The sequence below is a fragment of the Oncorhynchus kisutch genome, linkage group LG2, assembly GCF_002021735.2.
Source record: "Oncorhynchus kisutch isolate 150728-3 linkage group LG2, Okis_V2, whole genome shotgun sequence".
Classification (NCBI taxonomy): domain Eukaryota; kingdom Metazoa; phylum Chordata; class Actinopteri; order Salmoniformes; family Salmonidae; genus Oncorhynchus; species Oncorhynchus kisutch.
Window position 1 is genome coordinate 11,949,464 of NC_034175.2, and position 27,645 is coordinate 11,977,108.

The window sequence follows — 27,645 nt, forward strand, 5'->3', positions numbered from 1 at the left end:
AATGATGTAAATATATCACTAGCCACTTTAAACAATGCTACCTTATATAATGTTACTTACCCTACATTATTCATCTCATATGCATACGTAGATACTGTACTCTATATCATCGACTGCATCCTTATGTAATACATGTATCACTAGCCACTTTAACTACGCCACTTGGTTTACATACTCATCTCATATGTATATACTGTACTCGATATCATCTACTGTATCTTGCCTATGCTGCTCTGTACCATCACTCATTCATATATCCTTATGTACATATTCTTTATCCCCTTACACTGTGTATAAGACAGTAGTTTTTTTTGGAATTGTTAGTTAGATTACTTGTTCGTTATTACTGCATTGTCGGAACTAGAAGCACAAGCATTTCGCTACACTCGCATTAACATCTGCTAACCATGTGTATGTGACAAATAAAATTTGATTTGATATTTTGTAGTCATGTTGCGTGAGTTGGAACCGGTGTTTTTCTGGATCTACTTATAAGGCAACTCCTATTGTCGCTATGTGCCATTACCACCATACCTGCTATAGTTCCTGAGTATTATCACTATCATTAAACATGTAATTTGGGAATGGAAATAAGTAAAATAGATTAGGATCAGTTTCACTCTCCCCATTCACCAATCAATCCATCAGTTTTAAAAATCATTCATTTCCCAAATCATAATCAAGACCCAATGAATTATCCAAACCAAATTCACAATGATATTGCTCAGTGATTTAAATTGATCCTATCACTCAAAGTCAAAACCCCTCAATTTAACACACATCAACATTGGCAGAATGTACATTTATATTAACATACATTATAATTATCCTATAATTATAATATTAACTTTCTTATCACGATTATAATACAGATCAGTATCTTAATGCATTCTTTATCTAAATTACTATACTTTGATGTAGTGTGTAGACCTCTTACAATCAACCTGATACCACAAAGGTCGAAATACATTTTTGGCACAGTTGACCCCCTCCTTCAGGCACTGATTCTTCTGGCGTCTTCTTCATTGTCTTGTCGTGTCTTTGGCTATGCCGGATGAAGTGATATGACATGCTATTCTATAAAATAATTTCTCCGTAATTAATATTACCTGATTGAGCTAATCATGTAAATGTAATTAACTAGAGAGTCGGGGCACCACAAAAGAATATTTCTAGAGCTGTTATCTTCCGAATAAACTCTTAAAGACCTAGTAATATTTTACATCAATAGCAGTCAATATTAATCATCATCTTAATTCAGTCTCATCTGAAAGTTGTAAATTCTTGGTTATCTGGACGAACCCTGGCTAATTAGCCTGTTAGGGCTAGGGCAGAATACTGCCCCCTTTGGAGGAATTGCGTGCCCATAGTAAACAGAAAACACATCTGTCCAAAATTGCTAATATATGCATATAATAATAATTATTGAATAGAAAACACTCTAAAGCTTCTAAAACCGTTCAAATTATGTCTCTATGTGAAGCAGAACTCACAGGGCAGCCATTCTCCCAAACTCTCTCTGTCATCAGGAAATTTGGGCCAACTTTGACGTCATCGCCCCCACCCTTCCCAACCAGCTACGGATCTGAGAACAGTTTCTATCTCTTCAGCGAGACGTCTTCTTTCAATAGGGCGTTTCATAGTGAGAATCGCGCGTGCATTGACCCGTTGGCGGGCAAAAGCATTGGTGTCACGTGAAAACACATGAACTTTCATGCGCGTTTTGCGCCTGGAGGTCCCTTTGTTCCAGGAATCACTACACGATACCGGTTTGTCTGTTCGAGTTGAGAATTGTTTTGCACGTTTAGAACATCCTAAAGCTTGATTCTGCACTTAGTTTGACCAGTTTAGTCGACCCCTTGAATTTTCGACCCCTTGAATTTTGGCTGCATTTCAGCCGGAATTTGTCGCGTTTGAGAACACAAAGACACAGACTTGAAAACTAAACGCAGTTTTTGGTATGACTCCTTACATGATTTATGATCGAAGACCATCAAAGGTAAGGGAATATTTATGTGGTAAATTTGTGTTTCTGTTGACTCCAACGTAGCGGAGAAATATTGTTAATGTCTGAGCGCCGTCTCAAATGATTGAATAGTGAACGATTTCTGTAACGTTAAAAATAAATGTGACAAAGCGATTGCATTAAGAAGGAGTGTATCTTTCTAACTATATGTAGAACATGTATATTTAGTCAAAGTTTATGATGTGTATTGCTGTTATCTGGCAGAGTTATCATAATTTCTCCGGACATTCTAGTAGCATTTTTTGAACAATGTAAACAGTGATTTATGGATATAAATGGCATATTATTGAAAAAAACATAAATGTACTGTATAACATGTCCTATTACTGTCATCTGCTGAAGATTTTCAAAATGTTAGTGAATTATCTTTCTTTTAATCCTGCTTTTGTGATTGCATCTTTTGTTCGACAAATATGGCTATTTAAATTAGCCGTATCTTTGGTGGTGGTTTGACATAAATATGTGCTATGTTTTCGCCGTATAACATTTTAGAAATCTGACTTGCTGGGTAGATGAACAAGGTGTTTATCTTTCATTTTAGCTATTGGACTTGTTAATGTGTGGAGGTTAAATATTTCTAAGAATATTTTTGCATTCTGTGCGCCACTGTTTCAGTTGAGCAGGGGGGGGTGGTACCCCTTGGGGAACGTGGTAGCGTGAACAAGTCTAACATGTTGAATCAGCAATACAAAATTGGGTTTAATTATTTATTTACTAAATACCTAACTAATCACACAGAATTAAACATACACATAATTAAATCATAACTTGATTACAAATTACCTCATGAAGGAAAACGTCCCTAGCGGGCGGAACAGATATGACAGCTGGTTACACAAAAGAAAAGGGTCTGGAAGTAACTCAAATGACCAAATTCAACCTAGATCATTTCCAATACATACTCGATTGTTTGACTACAGAGGTAGCAAAACTGTTCTTCAAATCTATGTTCAATACACTGACACATGTCTTGTATTCAAGATCCTAATTGGCCTGGCTCCCCCTCCACTCAGTACAGAAAACCCAAACCTATGGCAGCAGATCCACAAGGTCTGCCATGAGAGGTGACTGTATAGTTCCCTTAAGGAAAAGCACCTTTAGTCAATCTGCTTTCTCTGTTAGAGCTTCCCATGTCTGGAACACCTTTCCATCAGACACACAACTGTACCACCTATCACACCTTCAAAGATAACATGAAGACATGGCTAAAGGCCAATCAGACTAGTGAACATAATAATCCCTAGCTGTGTATTGCTGCTTTCCATGTTGTCTGTAGCTGGTGAGGCGTGGAAACACTGTTGCTTTTTGAGTGCTACGTGTTGCTTGTTCTATGTTGCTCTGCGTGTGCTCACTGCTCCTTGATTGTCTGTATTGTTATTGTAATTGTTTTTAATAACCTGCCCAGGGACTGCGGTTGACAATTAGCCAGCTGGCTAAAACCAGCACTTTTACTGAAACGTTGATTAATGTTCACTGTCCCTGTAAAAATGAAAAATAAACTCAAACTCAAACTGCAATCCACTTTAATGACCGGACATTGTTCCACACAATGGAAACAGATTATAATGTTATAATACATTAACTTCCTGCTCAAATTCACTGGTGTTGCCTAAACTATAAAACCCAGCAACAGTAAACAGAAATGATCACAGAACGTTTCCGTTTCAACTATTCAGATCTCTACTGCAAATGTCCCACTGAATCCCTTACAGCGAGATATAGCCCAGCGAGCACAACCAACTATTCTATTCTTACCAGTAGGAGAAAAATATAACCCATTCTCAAACATCGTTCAGCGCTTACCTTTATTGTCAGGTTAAAAACAAACTTAACAACTTTCTCTTCTCTTTCGGCTTCACACTTATGACATGTCCAAGTCTTTAAAAGTAACATGTAATGCACCGCATTTATAAAATACATCGTAAGAAGATGAAACAAACATTTCGGTGGGCACAGCTCTATCGCAATTACCTATCCGCTATTATTAGAATTCATCAGATTTATACTGTCTCTTCTTTGATTTAGTTATTTAAATACGACACCATTCTCAATATGTTATTCAAGCAGACCATTTAGGTAACAGACAACGTACTACATTGAAATCGCCTCGCTTTTTATGTTGAATGAATTAGTCTTTCAATTTGAACTGAGTAATCTGTTAAAACATTCAGTTTATATTTTAAACAAACACTGGTGGCCGTGTCTGTCCAGGCAAAACATACCAATAGTTGAATTACAATCAGAAACCCAGATTTGAGTCAATCCCATAGACCCAATGCTATTGAAATGACGAAGAAACCCCGCAAATAACCTAATTTACAGTTGTCTGTAGTCGTAACATCAGGCACATAATAACGACACAATTCCCAGAAAATAGCCTTAATTAAAGGTTCAAGTGTTTCTCTGCAGAGATTCTCACATGCGCAAAAGGAAAAGATTAGCAGTCAACGAGTTAAATCAACATTTATTGACTTGGAAACAGATCTTGCACTCTTTTCTCATGCAACATATTTCAATTACTTTACTGCATCACATTAATCCCGCAATGATAATTAGTTTAATGGATACCCTAGGCATTGTACGATGTTATAACTGACGTCGAGATTCCATCTTAATTCGCTCTAACTTTATAGAAAAAGGTTTATTCAAGAAATCTAGCAACTCCTCTCATACTGGGAGGAAAAAATAAACACATTTTCAGGCCTTAAGGGCAGTTTTTTTGGAGTGTGTCCAAAACTGGACACACTCCAATCAGTTTCTGAAACCATTGCCCAGACTTTGTAGACAGTTTAATAATGCTTAAACCTCATCTTTATCAAATGATCCATTAAAGGGACCAACTCAAAGCCTACGTACGTCTACGTTAAACTACTGGGTTGTTTAAGGAGTCTAATTATATTCCCAGTATTACTTTATCAAATCTCCTAGTAGAATTCATCACATTTTCATATCTTCACAGAATCCATATGAAACGTAAAGAAATTCTTAGGTACTCACATCAACCATTCCATTTGTGTTTTCAAGGACTCTCCACAGCTACGAATCAGCTCTCCAAACATACTCCCAGCAGAACCAAAAAAATTAATTTCTTTACTATCAAATGAGGAGAGACACACTTATCACACAAGTCAGAGTTATACTTAAACTATATATTTATTTCTCTAATTAATAAGGGAGCAGGACAATCCAACACACATATATAAAGTTAATCGATTGAGTGCTCTACGATACTGATGGTTGGTTGACGAATCACCCTCAGATGATTCGTTGAGAGCCCCGAGATGAAAGTACAAAGGTTTTTTTATAGCCAAGATACAACCCTTTCAGTATACATGATGAACAACAGACGTGTGGAATGGGTCACAAGGTTAAGATTTGTATGAAAGATACTTATAATTCACAGACAGTATCTGCTGTAAAAACAGTTTGCTTTGTGTAGAGACCAGCGTCTGGCTCTGGGGTCGTCTCTTCCTGGTACCATATAGAACAGAAACATTAACTCATGCTCTGGAATGAGGCCCATCCTCAGTAGAACACACAAAGATGAGCGTTCTAACAACCCCTTATTCTGTTGGATAAAACAACCATTTGATGCAATAAAAGTATTATAACATAATCTTGCAATTTTGCTCTCACATTTCTCTAATAATCTGTCTAGCTCATATTGTAGTGTAACTGAACCACTACCGTACATTCTCTAATAATCTATCTAGCTAATATTGTATTAGAACTAAACCACTAGCCTACATTCTCTAATAATCTATCGATCTCATATTGTATTGTAACTAAACTACTACCATACATTCTCTAATAATCTTGCAGCTCATATATCATAGTGAGACTGTCCTATCTGTGTTAGGGTGACAGAGACTAATTCAGGGTGTCATACTAGGTAAACTACAGCTACAGCTATGATATAATGATAGCATGCTAAAATATTTGTTTGCACATATCACAACCATAGACATTGATTGTGTGTGTGTGTGTGTCAGCCAGTCTGTTCTCTCCACAGAGTCCAGAGAGGCTCATAGAGTCTTACTCTGACATTTTTGGGAGGTCAGGAAAGGAAGTGGGATGTGGGAGAACTGTGGCTGAGGAATGGGAGGAACTGGGAGAGAGAGGTTGTAATGCAGTAAGTATGCCTGTGTGTGTGTGTGTGTGTGTGTGTGTGTGTGTGTGTGTGTGTGTGTGTGTGTGTGTGTGTGTGTGTGTGTGTGTGTGTGTGTGTGTGTGCGTGCGTGCGTGCGTGCGCGCGCGTGCGTTTACCCACGCGTCTGATAATAGGACCCAAGGCATATAGCAATAATGTGATATATCCAAAGCCTTGTGGTCTTGTACATTGCTGTTGATGTTATTTTTGCATTAATCACTGTTAAAGGGTTTGGTTTGGAACATGAGTTATATCGTTGTGTTGTTGTGGAGATTTACTCTGCATTAGTGTTGCACTGTATACCGAAACGTTTGTACTACTACGAAACTAGAATTGTAGTTTCGGTACTTCTGTCAAATGTGTCTCACGGATCAAGCCTGTCTACCAGTGCAGCCAACCCCCTCCCCCCCTCTTGCTTTGCTGTGGTATCGATTTAGTATTGAGTATCTTGATGGTATTGAGTATCTTGATGGTATTGAGTATCTTGATGGTATTGACTATCTTGATGGTATTGAGTACTGGGATACAAAAAAATATGATATCGGGACTGAAATTGCACATATCTTGCAGCACTCATTTTTCATACATTTTTTAGACAGTTAATGAATGCTTTTCTCCATCAAATATCAAGACATATTATTTATTAATCTGTGTAGTTACTTTCTTTTCTTTTGTTTGAGCTTTTTAGTAAAACGGGTGGGGAGGACTCTTTGTTATTGCTTCAATTAAGGATTCTAGCTGTAAAATATAATGTATTTTTTTCTTGGCAGTTTCTCCTGTTTTTGTTTGATCCCTGTCAGAAGCCCAACTGTGTAGCGTGACTAACCCTAATTCTAACCTGGGTGAGAGAGCTGCTCTGCTCTGAGAGCTGCAAGGTGACTCTTCTGCAGCCTGGTCACTGTGTATGTGTAGTGATTAGAGTAGCAGCTCATTGGGGAGTCCAATACTAAATATTTTATCTGAAAGGTAGGCTGTGGGAACACGACACGCTGCCTGGTCCTTTTTTTGCCCAGGGAACAAATACACTCTTTGGCAGCTGTGGAGTAGCCGGTAGGTTGCATTGTGTTTAGAGGGAGTGTGGGTGTGTGTGTGTGTTGTGTGTGTGTGTGTGTGTGTGTGGGCACAGAAGCAATGGGGTGTGAAGAGGCAGCAGCAGAAACAGAGTAGTATGGTTGCTGTGTTTTGATCAGAGGGATATGGAGCTATAAATCTTCTAACAGAGAGAGGTAGCACTGGGACTCCACAGGGAGGGAGAGATGGAGACAGACAGAGAGATTAAATGAAGGTAGATCTAGAGGAGGAGGGGACTAGGTGGAGAGGGGACAATTTTGGTACGAACAGCAGTAAATGCAGATGGAATCATTTTCCTCACTTTCATTTTTTGCTCAACCTCTTTCTCCTTTCACTCCTCCCTCTCTCTCGGTCCCTCTCTCCTCTCAGATATGTGTCACAAAGATGTCCACACGCAGCGGCCAGGGAAAGGACTCGGTCATCACGCCCCTGGACACCATCCCTGAGGACAGGAAGGTAAGGGTTCAGCGGACACAGAGCGGTTTCGACGCCTTCGAGAAACCCGCCAGCCAGGTGAAGAGGGTGCACTCAGAGAACAATGCCTGTATCTCCTCCAAGGCCTCTTCTACTGGGAAAGAGTCGCCCAAACTGCGCCGACACTCCAGCCCCAGTTCTGTAAGTCTATACAGTAGCCTACACACTGTATGCTACATACTGTATATAAAATACACAGCGCAGTCTATAGTATACACAGTTTGTTGTCTACTCACTGATCAGCAGGGATCATCATCTAGATTCAGCCGTGGGCTGATTTCTTGTTGAGCGGATGGTCGGGAGGCCGGAACATAATGACCAATAATTTGTAGACTGAAAGAAGCCCAAACAGATATAATGCTTGGCTTAGACGTGGAAATACATGGCAACAGATTTATTAAATAAAAATCAGTTGGAGCTGTTTTCCTGGTGTTTTTACAGTCTTTTATGTCCAACATTTATTTCTTTTTTTTAAATGGTTGTTGATTTTTTGCTCTGAAAACTTGGGTGTCAAATGAAACCACCCACGTGCCAAATTTGGCCCGCATGCTGTCAGTTGGGGAACCCTGCTGTACAGTATATACAATACACAGTATGGTCATACAATGTATACTGTACAGTCGATAGTATACAGTACAGACTATAGGCCTGTAGTACATTATACTGGTTGGTACGACTATAGTATGCATTGGTTGAAGCGCAATGTTCAATTCAAATCTCCCTACCATCACATGTAAGTCAATTTGACACCCTCCCGCTTCTCGTCATGATCCGTCCAGCCATTACCAAGAACCACTATACCGGAGTCGTTAGCATTAGGGTCATCGGAATAAAACGAGGCTACATGGACTGAATATGTTTTGTAGGTGAAACAGTTTTTATTAAATTCACAATTTATTGCTTTTTCTGGAGCATTTTTGACAATGCTAACATCTTTTCAGACGAATCTCAGAGTTCTAAACCGGGTGCAACTCAGTTGCTGCGCAACAGTAGCAGCTAACTAGGAAAATGCTGGTAGTTGTAGCTAGCTAGGTTACACCAGTTGGATAAGAAGAAAAGGAAGTTAGCTAGCTAGCTACCTAGGTAATCTCAGCAAAAAAAGAAACGTCCTCTCACTGTCAACTGCGTTTATTTTCAGCAAACTTAACATGTGCACATTTTGGTATTAACATAACAAGATTCAACATCTGAGACATAAACTGAACAAGTTCCACAGACATGTGACTAACATAAATTGAATAATATGTCCCTGAACAAAGGAGGGGTCAAAATCAAATGTAACAGACAGTATCTGGTGTGGCCACAAGTTAAGTACTGCAGTGCATCTCCTCCTCATGGACTGCAACAGATTCGCCAGTTCTTGCTGTGAGTTGTTACCCCACTCTTCCACCAAGGCACCTGCAAGTTCCCAGATATTTCTGGGAGGAATGGCCCTAGCCCTCACCCTCCAATCCAACAGGTCCCATACGGGCTCAATGGGATTGAGATCCGGGCTCTTCGCTGGCCATGGCAGAACACGGACATTTCTGTCTTGCAGGAAATCAAGCACAGAATGAGCAGTATGGCTGGTGGCATTGTCATGCTGGAGGGTCATGTCAGGATGAGCCTGAAGGAAGGGTACCACATGAGGGAGGAGGATGTCTTCCCTGTAACACACAGCGTTGAGATTGCCTGCAATGACAACGAGCTCATTTCGATGATGCTGTGACACACTGCCCCAGACCATGACGGACCCTCCACCTCCAAATCGATCCCGCTCCAGAGTACAGGTCTCAGTGTAACGCTCATTCCTTTGACGATAAACGTGAATACGGCAATCACCCCTGGTTAGACAAAACCGCGAGTCGTCAATGAAGAGCACTTTTTGCCAGTCCTGCCTGGTCCAGCGACGGTGGGTTTTTGCCCATAGGTGATGTCTGGTGAGGACCTGCCTTACAACAGGCCTACAAGCCCTCAGTCCAGCCTCTCTCAGCCTATTGCGGACAGTCTGAACGCTGATGGAGGGATTGTGCGTTCCTGGTGTAACTCGGGCAGTTGTTGTTGCCATCCTGTACCTGTCCCGCAGATGTGATGTTCAGATGTACCGATCCTGTGCAGGTGTTGTTACACGTGGTCTGCCACTGCGAAGATGATCAGCTATCGGTCCTGTCTCCCTGTAGCTCTGTCTTAGGCGTCTCACAGTACGGACATTGCAATTTATTGCCCTGGCCACATCTGCAGTTCTCATGCCTCTTTGCAGCATGTCTAAGGTACGTTCACGCAGATGAGCAGGGACACTGGGCATCTTTCTTTTGGTGTTTTTTAGAGTCAGTAGAAAGGCCTCTTTAGTGTCCTAAGTTGTCATAACTGTGACCTTAATTCCCTACTGTCTGTAAGCTGTTAGTGTCTTAACAACCGTCCCACAAATGCATGTTCATGAATTGTTTATGGTTCATTGAACAAGCATGGGAAACAGTGTTTAAACCCTTTATAATGAAGATCTGTGAAGTTATTTGGAATTTTCCGAATGATCTTTGAAAGACAGTGTCTTTATATTTAGTTAATATTTATATTTTGCTATGGAAGGTTTTTCATATGGCTGAACACTTGCGTGTAATCAGAGCACAAACAAATAAGCTAGCGAACGTCCTTTGCTGCTGTTATAGCCACTTAAATACACCAAACGTTGGGAACTTTGTGAAAACAGCCACGCTGCTTATTTATAATACATGCACATGCCAGAACAGACTTGTCACTGTTAGAAATGAATTATACAAATGATATTTTAGGATGAGGATGCATTAATTCAGTACGCGCCCTCCTCTGTCAATGCTATTTTCTTCTTGTCTTTATGATCCAAATTTGCGCTGACTGATCAACACAGTGTTCAGTCTGAGGTTGCCATCCACAAGTAAAGAAGTAGCAGGGGTGCGGTTTGCACACAAAGCATCCAGGTAAAACAACACCAGAAGGGTCATGCTTCCGCATCCTGTGTCCAGTCAAAATGAAATGCCATGCTTGCTAACTTGGTTAGGTATGTGATAAAATGTAACTGTGTTCAACACATTGACTGTTTCAGACGGGGGAAACAAATGAACCAAGCAAGCGCAATAAACGTTCAATCAATACTGAGTGAATGAACAAAAACATTTTGGAATGACCAAAACTGCCCATTTTACATATAGTGTCAAGTTGAAAGTCGGAAGTTTACATACACTTAGGTTGGAGTCATTAAAACTTGTTTTTCAACCACTCCACAAATTTCTTGTTAACAAACTATAGTTTTGGCAAGTCGGTTAGGACATCTACTTTGTACATGACACAAGTACGTTTTACAGCAATTGTTTACAGACAGATTATTTCAGTTATCACAATTCCCGTGGGTCAGATGTTTACATACACTAAGTTGACTGTACCTTTCAACAGTTTGGAAAATTCCAGAAAATGTCATGGCTTTAGAAGCTTCTGGTAGCCTAATTGACATCATTTGAGTCAATCGGAGGCGTACCTGTGGATGTATTTCAAGGCCTACCTTCAAACTCAGTGCCTCTTTTCTTGACATCATGTAAAAATCAAAAGAAATCAACCAAAACCTCAGAAAATAATTGTAGACCTCCACAAGTCTGGTTCATCCTTGGGAGCAATTTTCAAACGCCTGAAGGTACCACGCTCATCTGTACAAACAATAGTACGCAAGTATGAACACCATAGGACCACGCAGTCATCACACCGCTCAGGAAGGAGACGCATTCTGTCTCCTAGAGATGAACGTGCAAATCAATCCCAGAACAACAGCAAAGGACCTTGTGAAGATGCTGGAGGAAACCGGTACAAAAGTATCTATATCCTCAGCAAAATGATTCCTATAACGACATAACCTGAAACCTGCCATAAAAAAGCCAGACTACGGTTTGCAACTGCACATGGGGACAAAGATCATACTTTTTGGAGAAATGTCCTGTGGTCTGATGAAATGAAAATAAAATTGTTTGGCCATAATAACCAATGTTATGTTTGGAAGAAAAATGGGGAGGCTTGCAAGCTGAAGAACACCATCCCAACCGTGAAGCACGGGGTGGCAGCATCATGTTGTGGGGGTGCTTTGCTGCAGGACGGACTGGTGCACTTCACAAAATAGATGGCATCACGAGGCAGGAAAATAACATGGATATATTGAAGCAACATCTTAAGTAATCAGTCAGGAAGTTTGTTTGGTAAGGACAACAAAGTCAAGGTATTGGAGTGGCCATTACAAAGCCCTGATCTCAATCCTATAGAACATTTGTGGGCAGAACTGAAAAAGTGTGTGTGAGCAAGTTGGCCTACTACAAACCTGACTCAGTTACACCAGCTCTACCAAGAGGAATGGGCCACAATTCACTCAACTTAATGTGGGAAGCTTGTGGAAGGCTACCCGAAATGTTTGTCCCAAGTTGAACAATTTAAAGGCAATGCTATCACATACTAATTGAGTGTATGTAGACTTCTGACCCACTGGGAATGTGATGAAAGAAATAAAAGCTGAATTATTCTGACATTTCACATTCTTAAAATAAAGTGGTGATCCTAACTGACCTAAAACAGGGAATGAATTTTTACTAGGATTAAATGTCAGGAATTGTGAGAAACTGAGTTTAAATGTATTTGGCTAAGGTGTATGTAAACCTCAGACTTCAACTGTATCTATAACAGGGTCCGTAGTGTAACGCTTAGCATCACCACGCTGGGTTTGGATTTGCCTACCGGTGTGGCTATTTTGACCATTCTCTTTCGTGTATAGTTTTTGACACCGCCATCCCTTTCCCACACACACACACACACACTGTTGTACGCACAATGTGGGCTTACTTTAATATATTAGGTGTTTTTTAAAAGAGCCTTTCGGTTTGTTGGGCATCGTTGAGTGGCAAGGGACATGGAGCTTGGACGTGTACTGGTGCGCACGTCATGCTCCTACAGAGGGGAGAACGGTGGAGAGACCAGCTCTCAAACTCTCGACGAAGACGTCACTGCCCTCATCGGTCAGATGCATGCCATCCCTACGTTACAAATACATGCGATAAGTAGCACAGGTTGTAAACGATTCTCCTTTTCAGGAGCCACTTTCTGTCATTTGAGAAGCTAAGAAATTCTTCATGCTGGCCCACGTCTAGCTGACCAACGACCTACGCTTATTCATATTCACACAGTACATCACACACTATCAGTAGCAGTTATGTATGTTCTGTTCCATCTAATTTCATATTTATACTGCCATTTATATATGTGGGAATGTGTGCTATTTTACTGGAGTTGGACAGCTGTGTACAACATTACTAAAAACATTTGTAGCTAAAGGATTTAGAGCACCTATCCAATGTCAAATGTGTAAATATTTATTCTTAGAAGTGTTTTGTACTTTTTGTTACAGGTGTTTCTCAGCAGTTTGTCATTTGTCACGGTGTTTGTATCAGGAGTTACTCAAATTGCTGTTGACGTGCCACAGGGTCATACAGGCTTTTTTATTCATCAAGACCTCAGCTGGTCTTCGAGACCTTGAATAGTAGAATCAGGTTTGGTAGAACTGGGCTTGAAGAAGGAAGTCTGCATAACCCTGTAGCTATTCAAGCACAATTCTGGCCATCCCTGAATTGTATTTACATCGTTTACTATGTCTGATGAATGTACGTTTGATTGTAAATAGTTTCTTTTGTAATAACTCACTATTGTTTACAGGTAGTGTAGTACTCTGCCTTTCTTCAGAAAACTTGAAAGTACATTTTCATGTAAATTGTTCATGGGTACATGTTGATTATTTGGTGTATTTTCCAGGAGTTTTCTCCATTGTCTTGTTAAAAGAGATCAGGGAAAACATTTCCAGTTTATGCCATATTGTCTTAAATGGGATTCTGTCTTTTCGCTTCTCTATAGAAATTCAGCTGTTAATATGAAATAAATACTAATAACAACGAAAAGAATCTGTTGCCATTTGTCATCATTGTGTACTTTTACTTGTATTGCTGTGTTTTGCTCCAGCACACATTGCCTTAGTGTGGGGTGGTGGGGTGGAAAGAATACATACAATACATTACCTTGTATGCGGTACAAATCCCATCATGGTGGGAGCACCTCCTCTAAGAGGGTGAATTAGGCTGTTTGAGAAGGTCTGAATCCTAAGCAACCTGCCTACACATTGTTGGAAGTACAATACCAACATAGCTACTGTAGTAGGTCAAAGTGGTGTGCTGGAAGACCTTGGTAGAGTATGGGTGAAGTATGCATTGTGATGCTCATGTGAATTTCAGACCAATGCCTACTTCTCACTTAAAACATTGTTTTTGGTTTGTTTTTAAATGTATACAATACACTGTGCAGTCTATACGTACAGTCACTAATATACAGCACACAATGCTATGGCAATAATATCAGACAATAATGGGAGAAAACATCATCGAAACTCAGATTGTATTCTGTATTTGCTAGTGTTTTGTTTTGGCATTTAAAACTCGATTTAGATGGATGTGAGGGTGCATCCGGGGGCGTGTCACCGGAATCATCCACTTTTCAGGGGAAAAGCAGAGAAGAGGCGAAGCCTCAAAACGGATGCTTCCGTTTTCATCCGACTTCCCTGAGACATTTCTTTTACACCTCCTACGTTAGGTTAAGATTGATGATCTGAAAATGAGAAAACAAGTAACTAGAATGTCATTTCCATTTGGTGGCTAATTGAATGTTGTTACCAGAAGACCTGTATTGCTTAATCAAGTAGATTAGACATGTTTCATATCGTGTCCTCAATCTATTTTCATTTAGCTCAATTATTATTATTATTGTACACACACAATAAAATGTAATAACTATTAAATTATTCTTGACTAATTGCTTGTCGGCATTTCTGTAATTAGTCATTTTTCAGTATGATTTGTTTGAGCCACAACACATCTAACAATGTAAATTGATGTTAAGTGTAATGTAATGTAAATGTAATGGTCCTCTTGCTTAGGCGACTGTAGCCATCAGCCATCTTTCCCTGCCTACTTCTCTTATCAACATTTCATGCTGAACCACTTATAATTCCAGTGATGTTCTAGTATTTCCAATAGTATATTGGTGCACAGCTTGGAGCTACAGTCCTCACGGACCACAGTCCTACTGTTAGGTTTCAGCTCTCTCTCCTGGACATGTAATCAACCAGTTAATGCTACTGACTGTCCAGAGGGTCTGCACACCTGGCTCACCAGATTGTAATGAATGTCTTATTAAAAGCCAAGGACAAACACCTGGTGTACGCTGCCCCTGCTGTCCTTGAGGACCAGAGCTCTGCACTCTTGTTGTAGAACATTAAATGGCTAATGTCAAATAACTTCAGTAAGGGTCTTTAGCTCACAGTACTGTACCAGCATGGGGTAGGCAGGAAGAGACCTGAGGTATGTACCATCCACCACCAGAGCACAGAGAGAGGACAGAGAGAGGGGGATGGGGTCAAAGCCTAGAAACAGATATAAAATAAAAGGCTGAAAGAGAAAACCCCAGATAGAATCAATTTGGTTGAACATTCATAGACATGAAAAATGCATGAGATGTACAGTACAAGGGGCACTTAGCCTGGAGGAGGAGACAGAGAGAGAGGGAAAGAGAGATACATTGAATTGAGAGAGATGGGCAAAGCTGAACTGTAGCCCCCCAGGACCCCCACCTTACCCCTCTACCCAGAGACCTCCAATTCCTTGTTAACTGGTGGGGAAAGTGGGGGTATCCGGCCAGGTAGTAGGCTCTCAGCAAATCAGGCTAGTGATGTGTCTCACCCTTAACCCTGACCTCCATTTCTCTAATAATCAACCTGTGTGCTGCTAAACCATCCACTGGAGAGCCGCTTCACACATTAACTGGCCCTGAGTACGTGTTTGTGTTGGCTCACCAGGCTGTTGGCTGAATAAACTACCCTTAGTTCTCCTGTGTTTGTTGGAGGTATCTTTGGGGATATATCTGGTCCTGGATCAGGACCTACTCCCTTTACTGTATAACAGACACTAGCTGAGTGTGTTGGTGTTGCAGCAGATTTAGTGCTGCAGCAGATTCCGTGTTGTAGCAGATTCCGTGTTGTAGCAAATTCCGTGTTGTAGCAAATTCCGTGTTGCAGCAGATTCTGTGTTGCAGCAGATTTTGTGTTGCAGCAGATTTCGTGTTGTAGCATATTCCATGTTGCAGCAGCTTCTGTGTTGCAGCAAATTCCATGTTGCAGCAGATTCCATGTTGCAGTAGATTCCATGTTGCAGCATATCCCGTTGTTGGTCCTACCAGACCCTATAGGTGCGTTTAACAGCCCTGTATTTGGCCTGTAATAGGTTGAGATGTTTGAGCTGCCTGCAGCCAGTCCAGCTGGGTTTCACAGATACTGTTTCACTTCCTGTCATCTCCCAGGGGAATTTCTTTGTTTATTAAACCCTCAGAATTGCTGCATGGACTTATTAGTGGGGCTGCAGGAGATGACTAGATAGCAACCAGAGGGAAGAAGACACTGCTAAAATCTGTGAGTGCGTGTTTGCATGTGTGTGCTTGTGTACTTTTTTGCATGCGTGTGTGTGTATGTGCGCTTACATGCGTGTGTGTTTGTGTGAGCGTGTGTGCCCACACTGCCCAGAGAGAGACAGTGATGATGGGAGAACTGAGTTATTCCCCAGGGATTGTCTGGAATGTGTTGGAGCTTTCCCTGAGCTCTCGCCTGGTCCACTCGCTCTTTAAATGATAAAACAGAGATAAAACAGACATTCCAGCAGCCAGAACCTCTAGAAGCCCCTGTATTTAAAGTATGACAACAGTAAGAGATAGCAGATATATTTTATGTCTGTCTGCCACCAGGGCTGAAATGCTATATCACTGAAAGGACAGACAGGTCCACAACAGGTTATATTGCTGTCAGTCATTGTTCTTTTCAGTTATTCTTAAAGAAAATAATGTAATGTAAGAGAAGGGCTAGAGTCTTGATGACACACAGACACATGCATGGATGGACACACACACACACACACACACACACACGCACACCCTGCACGCACTCACTCACTCACTAACTCACTCACTCAGTCACTCGAATGCACGCACGCACACACACACACACACACACACACACACACACACACACACACACACACACACACACACACACACACACACACACACGCACACCCTGCACGCACTCACTCACTCACTAACTCACTCACTCAGTCACTCGAATGCACGCACGCACACACACACACACACACACACACACACACACACACACACACACACACACACACACACACACACACACACACACACACACACACACAGTTTCCTCCAGAGAAGAGTTGCTGATGGAGGTTGAGACGTTCTAGTTGAGTTCATTTTGGGCCTGATTGTCTGAGATAGAGAGAGATTTTGGAGGAAGCTGAAATGTCAGGTGCAGTGTGTTATGGGTAATGGGTTTTTTCTTACCACATTTCTGTGAAGAGTTCAAGACAAATGCATGAGTGTTAATTCTCACTCACTCTCTGTCTGTCTCTGTCTGTCTGTCTGTCTGTCTGTCTGTCTGTCTGTCTGTCTGTCTGTCTGTTCTGTCTGTCTGTCTGTCTGTCTGTCTGTCTGTCTGTCTGTCTGTCTGTCTGTCTGTCTGTCTGTCTGTCTGTCTGTCTGTCTGTCTGTCTGTCTGTCTGTCTGTCTGTCTGTCTGTCTGTCTGTCTGTCTGTCTGTCTGTCTGTCTGTCTGTCTGTCTGTCTGTCTGTCTGTCTGTCTGTCTGTCTGTCTGTCTGTCTGTCTGTCTGTCTGTCTGTCTGTCTGTCTGTCTGTCTGTCTGTCTGTCTGTCTGTCTGTCTGTCTGTCTGTCTGTCTGTCTGTCTGTCTGTCTGTCTGTCTGTCTGTCTGTCTGTCTGTCTGTCTGTCTGTCTGTCTGTCTGTCTGTCTGTCTGTCTGTCTCTTTTATTTCCTTTACTGTCCCCGTATCTAAATAATTGAAAAGTGTGTCTGTAACATTAGTAAGACTGGATCAAATCGAACAGGCCCTAAACATGACACACTATTATGAAACCGATCCAGTAGCTTGTTGTGTCCTCTGTTCTCCTGTTACCCTGGCCAGGTATTAAACCCAAATGATATGAGAGTTGATCAAAATTGTATTTGTTTTCGAATTCTTTGTGGGTCTGTATCTGAAATATGTGTCTCTAATATGGTCATACATTGGGCAGGAGGCTAGGAAGTGCAGCTCAGTTTCCACCTCATTTTGTGGGCAGTGAGCACATAGCCTGTCTTCTTTTTTATTTATTTATTTTACCTTTATTTAACCAGGTAGGAAAGTTGAGAACAAGTTCTCATTTACAATTGCGACCTGGCCAAGATAAAGCAAAGCAGTTCGACAGATAAAACGACACAGAGTTACACATGGAGTAAAAACAAACATACAGTCAATAATGCAGTATAAACAAGTCTATATACAATGTGAGCAAATGAGGTGAGAAGGGAGGTAAAGGCAAAAAAGGCCATGATGGCAAAGTAAATACAATATAGCAAGTAAAATACTTCTCTTGAGAGCCAGATGAATTAAGGCCTTCAGTGGCCTTAATTCATCTGACTGGTGTCACCTCTGTCACCGTCCCATGATCCTCCATGATCCTTCATGATCCCCATGGAACGCTTCGAGAGAAACATGACACGGTCAGGATTTGTTCCGACTCTATAGGACCTGCTGTTTTCCAATGATAGAACGGGTACCATCTTCATTCAATCATTGATAGGACCCGTCCTATATTCATTCAACAGTTGATAGGACCCGTCCTATATTCATTCAACAGTTGATAGGACCCGTCCTATATTCATTCAACAGTTGATTGTCAATACCATGCAGCCACAACTCGTTTAATAAAATGGTTGTACCTGCATAGCATACACCTTCTGCACTGTTATCTTACCAATGAACTCTAAAAATACGAAAATTAGTTAGAGAAGTGTGGAATAGGGGTCTGAAGTGGCTTAAAAGCAATATACTCTTGAGATCTTCTGAGATAAACGAAGCACATACTACAATTTTTTTTCGTTCAATCGTGTTCGGTCCTGCTTGCTGCAGCAGTGATATTTCCTCCAGACCTTTATTACAGAGTCTCTGTGTGTGAAATCCTACACAACCCATTTCCTGGATGACTGGAAGCTTTCCATCATCCAGAGTAGAAACCAGTGAAACAGACCGTGACATTTTTCTACAGGCTGTGTGCCAGCAGGGTCAGAAGTGTCTGGTGTTACAGAGTGTTTCTGGTGTTGTTGTCTTTAGGCCTCTTGACCCAAACCACAACATCTACCGTACCATGTCCCTCCTTGTGAAATAGCACGTATTGTATCTTTCTTAGGGTTAACATTATTGTTTGGTAACAATGCCGTTATATCAGCCAGACTCCCAAGTGCTGTGGCGCTTCCATAGTCTACACAGATATAAGATTGTCCCTATGGCTGCTCTCTCACTTACACCCAAACTGAGTCCTCTCTACTGTAATTGGTCTCTTTTCCTGAATTATATTCTCTCTCTCTCTGTTTCAGCCCACAAGCCCCAAGTTCGGGAAGGCTGATTCCTATGAGAAGCTTGAGAAGCTGGGAGAAGGCTCGTACGCCACAGTATACAAAGGGAAAAGCAAGTGAGTGCCTAAACAATGTTAATATAAAGGTTAAATGCAGCTGTTTTTATCTCAATATCAAATACTTTCTGGGTAACAATTAAATACCTTAGTGTGATTGTTTTCAGTTAAAATGGTTTAAAAAAAGGCTTCTGAGCAAAGCGCCATTTCTCAAGCAGGAATTTTGTTAGAACAGTCTGGGAGTGGTCTGAGTGGGGAGGGGAAATGTTTGGAACTCTCTTTCTTATTGGTTACTTAACTAATTTACCGCCTGATGTCACCAGGCAGGGCAAAACTCCATCCCACCTAAATAGACTGACATTTCAGGTGGTCTTTTCAAACAGCTCTTACACTAAAAGGGCATGATAATAATTTTCAATTTCACAGTATTATTCCATCCTTAAAGTGTGGAAATATATATATATATATATATATGCACAGAACTGTGCATACTGTATATAACTGTATATGACCAATTGAAATGCACATAACTGTATATATATATAATATATAAAACACAGGAAAATCATGTTTTTGACTGCACTGCATTTTCCGCATTTCCTACATAACTGTATTTGACCAATTGAAATGCACATAACTGTATATGACCAATTGAAATGCACATAACTGTATATGACAATTTGAAATGCACATAACTGTATATGACCAATTGAAATGCACATAACTGTATATGACCAATTGAAATGCACATAACTGTATATGACCAATTGAAATGCACATAACTGTATATGACCAATTGAAATGCACATAACTGTATATGACCAATTGAAATGCACATAGAAGCTTGTAATCATGAAGCAGTAAAGTGGTTAAGGATAATAACAATTACTGTCCATATTCCATATTAATTTATTTTCCATATTACACTAATAACAAATCTGCACTTCCCAACCATGAAATACAATTTGTTTTATTAAATCACTTTGGAATGGAATTATTTAACGATTGTTTTTAAGAGTTATTGTTTTGTTATTTTCCTTTTTTCCTGTTCGTGCATAGCGGTAAAATTTCCAAGTTCTGATAATTAAAATGTAGCAAATGAAAATGTCATAGCCATAAATGGATTGAAATGTATTGAGGTAATTTTTCACTGTAATGAAGTTACTTTGTATGTGTTTTTCTTCACTACAATGGATTTGATTGGTGAGGTTCATTTTATTTAATCTTCTGGTCTTCTACTAAGTCTCACCTCAGTGCTCCTAAATTGCATTTCATTGACTTACAGAAATCTACCATTCTCTCCATTCACTGCCTGCCTCATTATTGAGTCCTTTTTTCATGGGATGAATTGTAACGTGTTGGGGTGCCTTATCTTCTTGTTGCCAGGGTGAACGGCAAGCTGGTAGCCCTGAAAGTGATTCGTCTGCAGGAGGAGGAGGGGACACCGTTCACCGCCATCAGAGAAGGTGGGTCTCTGTCAAACCCTGAAGGGTTACATTAGGATTAGGCTCCTACAGTCTAAATACTGTAGAGTTCACTTTAATTGGACTTTAAGAGTTTGAAGATACGGTTAAGTGTTGTTATTCTAGGAACTTAGGTTAAGTGGACTTGTTGTTTGTGTAATGGTGACTGATAGTTCAGAGGGTTGTCAGAGAGAGGGGAGCTAACGTCTCTAACAGAAAATGTATCATCTAGAAAAGCCAAATCTGAAGCCTTTACCAGCACAGCCAAAATATGAAACTGCCTCTGGTGTTAGTTAGATAAGGATCTGACTGAGTTTCAGCCTTATGAAAACCAATAACCCATCCCATGGGCCATGTCTACCTTATTCGTCTGCATAGCGTTCTGTCATGGCGCTGGACTAAATCTCTTCAGAGGGATGTTCTTGGCGCTAGGGGGCTTTCTCCTGGTCCCTGGCCGTGTGTCACAGCAGGTCAAGTTGTGTGAAGGTCGGCTAGCAGTCTTTGGTGTTCTGGCTAACTGGAGCTGAGAGGCTTGGAGGTTCCTGAATGTGAGGGTGGGTGTGAGAAATATGTGGCAGACTCACCTCCACAGGCAGAGCCGGGCCTGGCTGGGCTGGAGCCTTGCTTCATTTAGATGAGAAAATTAGATGAGAAAACGATTCTCGCTGTTTGATCTGTGGGATCCTGGGCTGATGAACCGAGCTGAGAGCTATGCACCAGCCACTCTTCACTCCTCCTCATCCCCACCCTGGCCTCCCTCCCTCCCTTCCTCCCCCATCCCTCTCTCCCCCGGTGAGCAGATCAGAAAAGCACTTTGAAATTTAACTAATTCAGCGATTACTGGGCCGAGATGCTCCCAGAGTGGAAACGTGGACAGAATTACAGGGCGGTGTTGAAAGCAATACCTACACCCCTGAGAGAGGACCCAGGTGTGTGTTTGTGTATGAGTGCGTGAGTGCATGCATGTGCGCATCCGTGCATGTATCTAGGCTTGCATGTGTGTGAGCATGGGCACACACAATAACACTACCAACACATTCAGTCTCTGTGTGTCAGGAGGGAGGGAGGGAGGGATAGACCATATAGATCTTTACCTAAATTTGTGCAGCAGCATTTGAGGTAGCTCTTGTCTATACCACTTGGACAGATATGCGTGAGAGGAGCATTGCCTTTGATCTTCAGGGGTTTCAGTGCTTTAGGTGTTAGGTGCACAATGGCTCTGTGCTGTGTGCTCTGCAAATCAGGATGCCGTTGGTTTTCTCTCTCGCTGTGCCCTTGAAACAGAATTGCTGTTTGCTAAATTAATCACATTCGCAACAGTCTGAAAATCTCATTTAGGTTTCTCATAATAAAAACACACTTAATATGCCGCTCCCGCTCTCTGTTCTAAATGAAACCGTTCCCTGTGTTGTTTAGCTCTTAACGAGATAAGATTTCTGACAACTGTTTGTTTGGCCCAGCTGTGGTGATTGTGTCTCCTCAGTAATGGGTGGAGGGAGAGGTGGAGTCGTAGTGCCTCAGATCACATCTTTCAAACACATGAAAAGGCGTTGTGTGAAGTGTTCTCTCCCTCCGTAGCCGCCAGTTGAAACAGCGCAGCACGGCTCCTCCAGCGAGGGTTTAGAGCGACGCTGACTATTACCACTAATTGCTCTGTTCACGCCCGGCCCGCAAGCTGACACAATAGACACAGAGCTTTGCATCCCAAATAATGGGAGTGATGGTCCCTCCCCAAGGCTTTGGCTTTCTGTCTCTTTACTCTCTTTACCCTCTTTACTCTCTCTCTCTCTTTCTCTCTCTCTCTTTCTCTCTCCCTCTCTCTCTCTCTCGCTCTCTCTCTCTTTCTCTCTCCCTCTCTCTCTCTTTCTCTCTCTTTACTCTCTCTCGCTCTCTCTCTTTCTCTCTCTTCTCTCTCTTTCTCTCTACTCTCTCTCTCTTACTCTTTCTCTCTCTTTACTCTCTCTCTCTTTACTCTCTCAATGTTTCTACTCTCAAAAAGTTGGTGGCAAACTGAAACCAGTTATATAACTATTTCACAGTAACTACATTGACTCCATTTTAAAGCAGTGAGATCTATGATTGCTATGTTTTTGCTAGTAACTATTCTATAATTGTATTTTATTTTCTATTCCATTTAATTTAATTCCATTCCATTCTATTATTTTCTAATAATTTCGGTTCTATTCTATTCTTACTATTAGCATCCACTATTCTATTCTATTCTATTAGGCTATATTCTGTTTTATTATGTTAGGCTATATTCTATTCTATTATGCAAGGCTATATTCTATTCTATTATGTTAGGCTATATTCTATTTTATTAGGCTATATTATATTATGTTAGGCTATATTCTATTTTATTCGGCTATATTATGTTAGGCTATATTCTATTCTATTATGCTAGGCTATATTTTGTTCTATAATATTATATTTTATTAGGCTATGTTCTATTATATTAGTATTTTTCTATTTTATTATATTAGGCTATATTCTATTATATTCTATTAGGCTATATTATATTATATTCTATTAGGCTATATTCTATTTTATTATGTTAAGCTATATTCTATTCTATTATGTTAGAATATATTATATTAGGCTATATTCTATTCTATTATACTAGGCTATATTCTATTCTATTCTAATAGCCTATATTCTATTCTATTGGATTATATTCTATTCTGTTCTATTAGGCTATATTCTATTCTATTATGTTAGGCTATATTCTATTATATTATGCTAGGCTATATTCTATTCAATTAGGCTAGGCTATATTCTATTCTATTATGCTAGGATATATTATGTTCTATTATGCTAGGCTATATTCTGTTCTATTATGCTAGGCTATATTCTATTAAATTAGGCTAGGCGATATTCTATTCTATTATGATAGGATATATTCTATTCTATTATGTTAGGCTATATTCTATTCTATTATATTAGGTTATATTTATTCTATTCTATTATAATAGCCTATATTCTATTCTATTAGGCTATATGCTATTATATTATATTAGGCTATATTCTATTCTATTATGTTAGGCTATATTCTATTCTATTATAATAGCCTATATTCTATTATATTAGGCTGTATTATATTCTATTATGTTGTATTCTATTATATTAGGTTGTATTTGATTCTATTAGGCTGTATTCTATTATAATAGCCTATATTCTATTATATTAGGCTGTATGATATTCTATTATGTTGTATTCTATTCTATTAGGCTGTATTCTATTCTATTAGGCTGTATTTCATTCTATTCTATTATGTTAGGCTATATTCTATTCTATTATTTTCATTATCATATTGTAAATAAATTGTAGTACTGATGGTAGTTTAGCATGTAATTGCTTCATCATGATAATAATACTGTATCCTGTGTTTTCCTAGCGTCTCTTCTGAAAGGTCTGAAGCACTCCAACATCGTGCTGCTCCATGACATCATCCACACCAAGGAAACCCTGACGCTGGTCTTTGAGTATGTGGTGAGTGTCAGAGAGCCATCTGGGGGGTACTGTCACGTTCTGACCTTAGTTCCTTTGTTTTGTCTTTTGTTTTAGTATGGTCAGGGTGTGAGTTGGGTGGGTTGTCTTGGTTGGGTTGTCTATGTTAGTTCTATGATTTTTGTTTTTCTGTGTTTGGCCTGGTATGGTTCTCAATCAGAGGCAGCTGTCAATCGTTGTCCCTGATTGAGAACCATATTTAGGTAGCCTGTTTTCCATTGTGTTTTGTGGGTGATTGTTTTCAGTCTTTGTGTGTCTACACCAGACAGAACTGTTTCGGTTGTTTCTTTGTTATGCAGTGTTCAGTTTTGATTACTATTAAAAATCATGAACATTTACCACGCTGCACCTTGGTCCTCACCTTCTTCCACCGACGACGGCCGTTACAGCTCTGGCTAGTTTTACACACATACTTTGTTTATAAGATGGTGGAACGTTTAGTAATGTTTAGTCTTGCCTGTTAAAAACAGAACCCAAGCCTGGGATATTTTCCTCCAGGCTTTAACAGAAACAGTGATCTGAGTGCCATAGAATGGTGGCCTAACCACGAGTGGCATGGCAGCTTCATGCCCAGCTTTGAAACCAGCTCTGGCTTCATGGGGGAACATTTTAATTGAGGGTTGCTGTTTCTGTAGGTTTCCATAGCACACATACACATGCATGTGCACACGCACACACACCCACACACGTGCATACGCAGACACATGCACATGTACACGCAGATACACACACACACACATGCTGTGGACAGCAATAGCAGCAGGAGTTCCCTCACTCTGCTGTGGAGTAGTGTGGCCTGTTGTTACTGCTGACATATATGCATATGGATAACATCCACTGATAAGTTCAAACCAGCCAGAATACCAATCTCCTCCAACCTCTAGGAGTAGTAAGTCTCTGCTCAGCATTACTCCAATAGACCATATACTGTATCTTAATAGCTCAACCTCTTTGATGTTGACATGCAATACAAGACCCAGCCGTCTCTCAGAATAACCTACTAAATAATCCCACTCCATGTTTGTTTTTCATCCATGCTATGTGGCCTGGTGCATCAGATCAAGAGCCAGCTCTGATACCGTACTGTATGTACGCTAGTCTAGTGTGTGGCCCCCTGTTGGTCAGAAGCAGCATGGTTCAGCAGGGTCAGTGGGAACATCTGCTCCTGGTAATACATTCTGACCAGATCCTCTGAGAGATGACAGAACCAGGCCCTGGGCAGTCTGTAGCTGGTTGTAGGGATTCTAATGAGGATGCTCTCTGGCCTTAAGGTGTACATTTTGATTACCTGGAGAACAGAGGTCAGGCTGGATGAAGGGGTTTGTGGAGGTCTTTCAGTACTGTTTCTCTACTCCATGTGCAAATATAAGAGCTAACCAATTCCAAGTATATATATTCATCAAGTAGATGCTGTCTGTAAGTGGACACGGTTGACAAGGATCTGTCTTTATTATGACAGAACACCCTTCTCTCACTGTGAATGTTGGACAGAGTGGATAGCGTATATTTGACAGAATGGGTAATGCAACACTGTGGATCTGTGTGTTGTCGTTGGTGTGGAGACAGTTTTTTATTTGCAGCTCAGCCAGTTTCATGCTGTTCTATTCTGCTGTGTTCAGACCTGTAATTCCAGACTCTTTCATATACAGAAGGCTCCACACCAAGCCAAATCAATTCATTCTCCTCATCTAGCAGGTAATGACAATTGACAGGGAGCGAGCGGGACTGAGGTAGAGGGAGGGAGAGAGAAGAAATGGAGAGAAAGTGGGGGTGAGAAAGATATGGAGAGAGGGAAAGACAGAGAGAGAGATAAAGGGAGGGAGGGAGAGAGAGAGGGAGAGCAGGTTTTGAGTAAGGTGGGCAGGCATGGCTGAAGCTTGTTTGAGCGTCTGGTTGAATTATTCATGAAAGGGAACACATTTATATCTGACGGTGCAAGGAGCAGCGGGGGTACGCAAATATCACCCAGCCCCATGAGCTGTGGTGTGTGTGTGTGTGTGTGTGTGTGTGTGTGTGTGTGTGTGTGTGTGTGTGTGTGTGTGTGTGTGTGTGTGTGTGTGTGCGCGCGCCGGGTCTGCTGGCAGAATAAATCAGTGAAGTGCAGATCAGGGTAGTTCGTCTTTTCTCCCGCGATCGGACGGACAGACGACTCTGCTTACATACAGCACCTAAAGACATACAGACAGTGTCACTCCCTATCTCATCCCTCCATACAATCACGTTAAGGGCTTTGTACCAAAGGTTCCCTCTGTGGATCATTCTGTTGATATAGACCGGATATCATTCATCCGCAGACAGGGGAGACAGACTGGGGAAGAAATAGATGTTGCGAGTGACGTCTGCTGCAATTCAATTGAGTTTGTGTCTCCAGCCTGGCGCCTTACTGATATTTTATCATGGACGGATGACAGTAGGTCAGAGTTGCTTTGAATAGCAAGGGGAAAGCTATGAAAGCCAATAACTTTTTTCCATTAGCTGATTTTTCCATCCTCAAACCAAGCTCACATTCCGACCAAGGTATATTCAAGACAAGCAACACAATTAACAAAAAGCCAATATCCTCACTGCCAAGAACCTCTCTCTGCTGCTTTTAAAGTTCAGATGAATATCTGCAAATACTGAACAGCATCAATACATTTATACAAACATATTTTAACTTGATTTTTCATATTGACTTATTTTTGGTTCATTGCAAAGCATTGTATTGTGATCTGTTTTTATGATTTTATGTGTCTTTATTTCGACATATTGTAATCTAACGGTCCTCTCTTTCTCCCTGACAGCACACAGACCTGTGCCAGTACATGGACAGGCACCCAGGAGGACTGCATCCAGACAATGTCAAGGTAAGACTGCTGCTCATTATCATGACTATATTACTACAGTAAACCACACTGTCCTGAGCATCACTAATATGTCATAGAATCCTACAGTTTTTACAGTGACACTGCTGAGGAGTGATGCCCACACACACGGTTAGATAGGAGCAGTGTCCTGTAGGCTTGCTTAAATTACTTCTATGAACTACACCGTTGAGGAGTAACACACACTGTTAGAGTAGCAATGTTTTCCTGTGGCTCTGTGTAGATGTGTGTTGAGGATGAGGAGAAGGTAGGGAGAGTGATGGAGTGAATGGGGTCATGGAGGATGGGAGGGATGGTGTAAAAGGGGAGTGTTGTATAGAGGAGTCCTATGAGAAAGGGGGGGGGGGGAGTTCAGGCATCGTGGGTTATGTAACACTCCATACCTAATATTGTCACTAAGGATTTCCATAAGTAATGTATTTATCCTGTTGACGACCGACCGCCTGCCTCATTGAAATGCATGTATTAATAATAGAGATTATACCCAGAGAGGGTGTCAGGGGGAAAACTGCTTCCACCTCTTAACCTGTAAACA

The 27,645-nt window shown here is 40.9% G+C and overlaps 1 protein-coding gene across 2 annotated transcripts in view; it reads left to right on the top strand.

The window, feature by feature from the left end:
- The window catches only part of LOC109901149 (cyclin-dependent kinase 14), a 201,904-nt gene that overhangs the window by 43,780 nt on the left and 130,479 nt on the right, over window positions 1-27,645 (top strand). For both annotated transcript variants that reach the window (XM_031787508.1, XM_031787514.1), the window contains 5 exons: window positions 7,617-7,862; window positions 19,242-19,336; window positions 20,663-20,742; window positions 24,134-24,228; window positions 27,030-27,092. In XM_031787508.1, coding sequence (XP_031643368.1) covers window positions 7,617-7,862; window positions 19,242-19,336; window positions 20,663-20,742; window positions 24,134-24,228; window positions 27,030-27,092 — 579 coding nt within the window. The remainder of the gene's footprint in view (window positions 1-7,616; window positions 7,863-19,241; window positions 19,337-20,662; window positions 20,743-24,133; window positions 24,229-27,029; window positions 27,093-27,645) is intronic.